At 44.3% G+C, this 8,141-nt stretch overlaps 1 protein-coding gene across 1 annotated transcript; it reads right to left on the bottom strand.

The window, feature by feature from the left end:
• Positions 1-5,170: 5,170 nt before the first annotated feature.
• Positions 5,171-7,780, bottom strand: LOC138669724 (uncharacterized). Its single transcript, XM_069756478.1, has 3 exons — positions 7,338-7,780; positions 6,817-7,196; positions 5,171-5,211 (listed from the first exon to the last, which is right to left on the bottom strand). The coding sequence occupies exons 1-3, from the start codon at positions 7,685-7,687 to the stop codon at positions 5,171-5,173; spliced, it is 771 nt and encodes a 256-aa protein (XP_069612579.1). The 5' UTR covers positions 7,688-7,780.
• Positions 7,781-8,141: the final 361 nt, after the last annotated feature.

The raw sequence follows: 8,141 nt of genomic DNA, 5'->3' as shown, positions 1-8,141 counted from the left end.
GTAATCGTACTGACCTGAAGAATAAAACTGCTTTATCCATTTTACCACACATGGAACGGTATAAACGCCCCCCCTAAAAGAAATTCAGGAATTGCTGGTTTTTGTTCATTCCGCCTCCCAAAAATCGGAATAAAAAGCGATCAAAAAATGTCATTTGCCCGAAAATGGTACCAGTAAAAACAACAACTCGTCCCGCAAAAAACAAGACCTCATATGACTCTGTGGGCCAAAATATGGATAAATTATAGCTCTCAAAATGTGGTGATGCAAAAACTATTTTTTGCAATAAAAAGCGTCTTTTAGTGTGTGACAGCTGCCAATCATAAAAATCTGCCAAAAAAACGCTATAAAAGTAAATCCAACCCCCCTTCATCACCCCCTTAGTTAGGGAAAAATAATAAAATGTAAAAAAATGTATTTATTTCCATTTTCCCATTAGGGCTAGGGTTAGGGCTAGGGTTAGGGCTAGGGTTAGGGTTAGGGCTAGGGTTAGGGTTGGGGTTAGGGTTTCAGTTATAATTGGGGGTTTCCACTGTTTAGGCACATCAGGGGCTCTCCAAACGCGACATGGCGTCCGATCTCAATTCCAGCCAATTTTGCTTTGAAAAAGTAAAACAGGGCTCCTTCCCTTCCGAGTTCTCCTGTGCGCCCAAACAGTGGTTCCCCCAACATATGGGGTATCAGCGTTCTCAGGACAAGTTGGACAACAACTTTTGGGGTCCAATTTGTCCTGTTACCCTTGGGAAAATAAAAACGTGGGGGCTAAAATATCATTTTCGTGGAAAAAAAATATTTTTTATTTTCACGGCTCTGCGTTATAAACTGTAGTGAAACTCTTGTTGGTTCAAAGCTCTCACAACACATCTAGATAAGTTCCTTGGGGGGTCTAGTTTCCAATATGGGGTCACTTGTGGTGGGTTTCTACTGTTTAGGTACATCAGGGGCTCTGCAAATGCAACATGACACCTGCAGTCCATTCCATCTAAGTCTGCATTTCAAACGGTGCTCCTTCCCTTCCGAGCTCTGCCATGCACTCAAACGGTGGTTCCCCCCCACATGTGGGGTATCAGCGTACTCAGGACAAATTGGACAATAACATTTGTGGTCCAATTTCTCCTGTTACCCTTGGGAAAAAAAATTGCGGGCTAAAACATCATTTTGTGGAAAGAAAAAATTATTTTTTAATTTTCACAATGCTACATTCTAAACTTTAGTGAAACAATTGGGGGTTAAAAGTGCTCACCAGACATCTAGATAAGTTCCTTAGGGGGTCTACTTTCCAAAATGGTGTCACTTGTGGGGGTTTCCACTGTTTAGGCACATCAGGGGCTCTCCAATCGTGACATGGGCTCTGATCTCAATTCCAGCAAATCTTGCATTGAAAAGTCAAATGGCGCTCCTTCCCTTCCGAGCTCTGCCATGTGCCCAAACAGTGGTTTACCCCCACATATGGGGTATCGGCATACTCAGAACAAATTGTACAATGACTTTTGTGGTCCAATTTCTCCTGTTACCCTTGGTAAAATGAAACAAATTGGACCTGAAGTAAAAATTTTGTGAAAAAAAAGTTAAATGTTAAATTTTTTTAAACATTCAAAAAATTCCTGTGAAGCACATGAAGGGTTAATAAACTTTTTGAATGTGGTTTTGAGTACCTTGAGGGGTGCAGTTTTTAGAATGGTGTCACTTTTGGGCATTTTCTGTCATATAGACCCCTCAAAGTCACTTCAAGTGTGAGGTGGTCCGTAAAAAAATGGTTTTGCAAATTTTGTTGCAAAAATGAGAAATCGCTGATCAACTTTTAACCCTTATAACGTCCTAACAAACAAAAATTATGTTTCCAAAATTGTGCTGATGTAAAGCAGACATGTGGGAAATGTTGTTTATTAACTATATTATGTGATATAACTCTCTAATTTAAGGGCATAAAAACTAAGAGTTTGAAAATTGCTAAATTTTCATAATTTCCGTCAAATTTTTGTTTTTTTCACAAGTAAATGCAAGTCATATCGAAGAAGTTTTACCACTATCATGAAGTACAATATGTCACGAGAAAACTGTGTCAGAATCACCAGGATCCGTTGAAGCGTTTCAGAGTTATGACCTCATAAATTGACAGTGGTCAGAATTGTAAAAATTGGTCCTGTCACTTAGGTGAAAACAGGCTTTGGGGTGAAGGAGTAAGGGTGGTTTCACACTTGCGTTTTTGTCTGCAGCGTTTTTTACCCAAAAAACGCATGCGTTTTTTTTCCTTATATTTAACATTGAAAACGCATGCGTTTTTTGGTGTACGCGTTTGCACGCGTTTGTGAACGCATGCGTTTTTTTACTGCATGCGTTCATTTTCTAAAATGCAACTTGTAGTATTTTGAGGGGCGTTTTTTTTCCCAAAAAAAACGCATGCGTTTACATGCTTTTTTTTTTGGGACAAAAAATGCATTGGAGTCAATGGGGACGCATGCGTTTTTTGGACATGCGTTTGCATGCGTTTTTTTGACGCATGCGTTTTTTTTGGCACCATTGAATTAACTGTAGATAAGGATGTCTAGACACTGATAAGCCTCCCCCATAGCAGCAGGGTTATAAAAGGAAGGTTGGGGGAAGTTTCTGGTCACTTCTCATCAGACTCCAAAGAAGACAGCACCCTGCCCGGACACATTGTTGGACAAGACACAGAGCAATGTGAGTATATCCTAGCCAATGCATTCATTTTCAATTTTTTGGATCTACATGTCCTAATTTCTTCAATTTTTTTCTTTCAACACGCATCAGAATGTCTTCTCCGGTTTCTTCGTCTGATGAGGAGTTCCAGCCACGGCAATCAGAAGTGGATCACGTGAGCGAGGTAATTTTTTTGTCCGTCAGCTTGGTAAGTATTGACTGTCACATCGACACATGAGGCAATTTTTTTTTTTTAATTTTATAGAGCACTTCAACTGAGGGACAGAGAGGTACTGAGCAGCGGAGTCAAGGTCCAGGTGGAAGACGGCAGCGGGTATGTATACCAGGCAGACTGTCCTTATTGTAATATTCTTTACTTTTCTGTACCCTTGTTTTTCTTTACATTTTTCTTGTATCATCCTTTTCTGAAAGTTGTCTTTCATATTCCTGCCCTTTCTCATCTTCGTGTCTTATTTTTTCCAAATGTGGTTGAGCAAACTTAAATGATTTTCTTTTAATTTTAGGTTTCACAACGGGACGACGACCGGATTGATAATGACCTGCTGATCAGTCTGGTCCAGGAGCGAGTCCCGTTGTGGGACAGCCGGGATCAACAGCACTCCGTCAATAGTGTTCTCCGTCGTTTGTGGAGTGAGGTGGCCCAAGCGTTGTGGGATGGCTGGGAGAATTCCCCACCACGGGTCTGTAATGCATTTGGTAAGTATTGCACGGTAGTGTGAAGCAACAGACCTTGGCCATGCTCTCTTGACTGTGTGTGATGAAAGAAACTTTTCGTAGTTTCTGTCATCACACACAGTCACGAGAGCACGGCCAAAAGTCCTTATTCTGACCATTATATTTTATTGTTATTTCACAGTGGACAAAGTAAGGACACGTTGGCGTTCCATGAAGGACCGCTTCAACAAGGACCTGCGTGCAGAGAAGAGTGCAGCTAGTGGTTCCGGAGCAAGGCACCGGCTCTACAAATACCACCGTGTGTTGGCCTTCCTGAGACCGGTCCTTCTCATGAGAACGTAAGTATTTCTCACATGCCTCCGGTTGTATTGCATAGACATAATCTGTCATTTTTAATTCCACAGGATGTACCGTCTTGTTATAGTTTGGTATTAATTTTCTGTTTTCTTTTTTCACAGCACACACTGCACGACTGTCGCCACAGGTTCTGGAGCGGTCCTTCAGCCGGCAGCCACGGACCCGTCCCAGCCATCCAGCAGCGCAGCACCAGGTGGGTCTTCCACACTCACTGGAGACCAGGGGGCTGGCCCATCAGGTCTTCCCCTTTCGCAGTTCTCTTTCGCTGCACCCATTTTTGCGGGCTCATCCCGGCAGCGACAGAGGGCTTCGGATAGGTCCCTCATGCCCGAGTTTTTGCACTTGAGCTCGGTTTTACACGAAGCTATCAAGGCTTTAGGTGACAGAATGGATGTGTCCCATAACCTGTTAGAGTGCCGCATCCAGGATGTCGCCAAAAGCGTTGATCAAGTGAAAGCCGACCTCCAGAAGCCAGCTCATCATTTTTTTAATCAAATCGAACAGGGCATGTCGGAACACCTTAGCCCTGATCTCCAGCTGAGTGTGATGCAGGCCTGCAATGTTGCTTTTGTGCAGGCTATGCAGCAGAGTCAGAGTCGTAATGTGGCGGCATATCCAACTGTGCCGTCACTGTCACAAGTAAACACTATTCCTACCTCTGCTGCATACCACTGCACGGCCACCTCTATTCCCTCTACAGGTGTACTCCACTACAGCGCCAACACGATGACGAGTGCTGTTGGACATCCCACCGCCACCACCGTGACGACCGCTGCTCAGGCTTGGACCTCCTCCGCTCACACCACGATGACGCAGGACCCTGGCGTGGCTTATCGGCCCGGCACCCTCCCGATGCAGCAGGACCCATCCATGCAATATCGGACCGGCCCACCCCCGATGCAGCAGGACCGAGGCCTGGCATATGGGACCGGACCCACCCCGATGCAGCAGGACCGAGGCGTTGCTTTCCGGGCAAGACACCCCCCGATGCAGCAGGACCCATCCATGGCGTATCGCACCGGGCCCCCCATGATGCAGCACGACCAAGCCATACCTTTCCGGATAGGACCCACCCCGATGCAGCCCACCCCGATGCAGCAGGACCCATCCATGGCTCTACGTTCCCCCCCCAACGATGCACCAGGAACCTGGGAGGGTGTTATGTTCCCCCCCCAACGAGGCACCAGGATCCTGGGAGGGTTTTTGTTTCCCCTCCCCCAACGAGGCACCAGGATCCTGGGAGGGTTTTTGTTTCCCCCCCCCCAACGAGGCACCAGGACCCAGGCGGGACTTTATCTTTTCCCCCATTGGACTCAGACATTGCCTAGCGCTCCACAATGGAGACTGACTGTTTAATTGTGGAGCCGGGTCCTGACGTGTCTCCCGCCTACACTTTACAACCTAGCCCCAGAAGACTTCCCCCAACCCGGAAAACCCAACGTAAAACTGGCAAAACTCATAAAAAACAAAAAACTTTGATTATTCCTCCCCCATCACCTACCGATGTGTCTCAACCTTCCAGTGTGTCTCAAGCCCCTCATGTTTTAAGCCCCATCCCCGAACTTCCAGACCCTTCAAGTTTTCTTGCCCATTCTCCTGCCACCTCTGCCTCCTCCACAGTGAGCCAGGCTTCAGTTCTGAATACCCCCCAGTTACGTCACTCAACCCCAAGCCGGCGTGGTTCAACCCGGCGCGGTACCAAGAAATAAATTGTTGTTTTTCCTCAATAAAAAAAAAAGATTATTTGCAACAATTATGTTTGGTTTATTGTGTCTTTCACCGCTCTCAATACACACCAATAAAGTTCGTCACACACTTATTCTTTTGGCCTACACATATCTCCAGTAGTATAAAATACCATACAACATCTATATGTGTTTCTTTAGTATACAGATATGAGTTGGCCAAAAAAATAGCAGTTATTTCCATACTCTTATTTTTAATTTTTAACTAGTGTAGTGTCACTGTCCAAAGAGAAAATGGTGGCAATCAAGTTCAGAACTCAACTGAACCGGTCAGATGTCAAAATAGACACCTGACCTGTTTAGTTGATTACTGACTTGTATATTCACCCTATTCTATATAGCACATTATGTGACAATTTTTGTCAAACTGATAGGACAATGGTTGGCACACGCTAACTATCTATCCTCACCTGGGCAGGTGTAAGAAATTTTGAATTCATGATCATGTATATGTTCATCATGAATTCATTATTTCTTACACTTGACTTGACGGGTATAGAGAGCGTGCCAGTCTTGACGCAATGACGTCAAGAAGATTACCAATAAATAAATTTAAATCTGGTTACATTATTATAAGTATGCGTGTTTATATCATTCTTTGTAAACCAAAATAGGGAGTGCAACAGAGGTCAATTATGATTAAAAAAAATCTAATTATTACCTCATCAACTATCACCCACTCCTGGTTTTGGATTACAAATTATGATATACATATCTAATGCCCATCTTTGTTCAACCTTTTTTTAGAGAGGAAAAAGACAGGAGACCTGGTGAACACAACAAAGTTTATTAATTAGAAAAATTTGTATCAGTATTTAATAATTGGTAAACATTAACATACAACAGGACATTTAAACAACATTGTCCTGCCATGAAACCCGTCCAATATCGGACACAAAATAGGCCGCAAATTGGTCCCGCATAAGACCAATGGCTGCAGTTGACCGCATCGGGCGATGCTGAAAATCTGGCAATGGGTGTGAAACTGGTTCATCAAGTTCAATGTGGGGTCGCTCCTTAGCCATTATATAATTGTGTAGAACCACACAGGCTTTGACCACCTCGTCCACAGTTTCCACTTTTAGATTGATGGCTGTTGCAAGAATGCGCCATTTAGCAACCAGAATGCCAAAGCTGCATTCTACGGTTCTTCTGGCCCTGGTCAGTCTGTAGTTGTATATTCTGCGTGTGTGGTCCAAGTCCCTACTAGAATAGGGCTTCAGGAGATTTTCACACATCTGGAAGGCCTCATCCCCAACCATAACAAATGGCAGCGGTGGGCCTTGAGTGTTGGGGAGAGGCTGTGGAGGGGGAAAATTAAAATTGTTGCCATATACCCGACAGCCCATATCCGAGCTCTTGAATGTCTGGGAATCATTGCCACGGCCAAAAGCTCCAATGTCCACGGCGATGAAGCGACACTCCGCATCCGCTATTGCCATGAGCACTACCGAAAAATATTTTTTATAATTAAAAAACTCAGATCCGGTTCTGGCAGGTTTAACAATGCGGATGTGCTTCCCGTCCACCGCCCCTAAACAGTTTGGAAAATCACACACGTTCAAAAATGTTTTTGATATTTCCCGCCACATGTCCACGGTGGGTACGGGTATAAACTCCTCACGGAGTACATTCCATAACGCACGACAGGTGTCCACAACAATTCCGGACAGGGTTGAGATTCCAAGGCGGTATTGGAAGTGCAGGGAAGATAAACTCTCTCCTGTGGCCAGAAATCTAGAAGAAAAGGAAACAAAAACAAAAATTAAAATCTGCTCTTAATGTTGTTTTTAAATAAGAAAAAGGTAAAAAAAAAAACCCAAAGTACATGTCATAACCAAAAATTTGGACTGTCATTGGTTTAGTTTTGGAACGTACCGTAATGTCACTAACAGACGTTCCTCGGGTGGAATTGCTCTACGGAGCCGTGTGTCCTGTCGCCGTATGGAACCTTCTACACGAGACAGTAAATCCCGGAAAGAATCCTGAGACATTCTGGTGTAATCCTGGAATTTCTCCGGGTTGGCATTCAGCTCCGCATAGAGCGTGTGATATGCTCCACGGGTCTCACGCACTTCAATGATGGGGTGCCTCCAAAAACGCCGACGCTGTCTCCTTCTCCATCTTTGGCGGTTTCGGTCTTGCTCCCAAGCAAAAACACAGGCAAGGAAAATCTTGAAGCTGAACTCCAGTTTGAAATAAAAGTTCGCCATTGAAAGATCCATCATGACACCGTAAACAGTAGCAAGCTCTGAAAATTTCTGTTCCCCTAGGGTCTATATATTGATTGCCAATCATGTACGCCCTCTCTGTTCCCATTGGTTGTGTCTGGTAACTTTTTTTTTTTTTTTTTTTTAAATCCCAAAAAAAACGCAAACGCATGCAAAAACGCATGTAAATGCGTGTAAACGCTGCGTTTTTTTGACGCACGCGTTAAACGCATGCGTCAAAAAACGCAGCGTTTACACGCGTTTACATGCGTTTTTGTACCATGCGTTTTTTTTTAAAAACGCATGCGTTCAAAAACGCAAGTGTGAAACGAGCCTTAAAGGGTCGGTGGCTGCGAAGGAATGATTTGGACCTCCCATCCCCAGGTCTCCTACCCGGGTCAACTTTGGAAGCGGTTCCTTATGCCATAGTTGCAGATGAGGCCTTTAAATCGAACCACAATGTCATGAGGCC

This window comes from Ranitomeya imitator, chromosome 1 (assembly GCF_032444005.1).
Source record: "Ranitomeya imitator isolate aRanImi1 chromosome 1, aRanImi1.pri, whole genome shotgun sequence".
Taxonomy (NCBI): domain Eukaryota; kingdom Metazoa; phylum Chordata; class Amphibia; order Anura; family Dendrobatidae; genus Ranitomeya; species Ranitomeya imitator.
This window is presented reverse-complemented; position numbering and strand designations above follow the sequence as displayed.

Excerpts from the sequence above, each read along its gene's own strand:
- LOC138669724 (XM_069756478.1), bottom strand. The coding sequence starts at position 7,687 with ATGATGGATCTTTCAATGGCGAACTTTTATTTCAAACTGGAGTTCAGC. Across the intron at positions 7,197-7,337 it reads CGTCTGTTAGTGACATTACG|ATTTCTGGCCACAGGAGAGA; the intron begins GTACGTTCCAAA and ends CTTTTCTTCTAG. Across the intron at positions 5,212-6,816 it reads TGATTCCCAGACATTCAAGA|GTGATGGGGGAGGAATAATC; the intron begins GCTCGGATATGG and ends ACACATCGGTAG.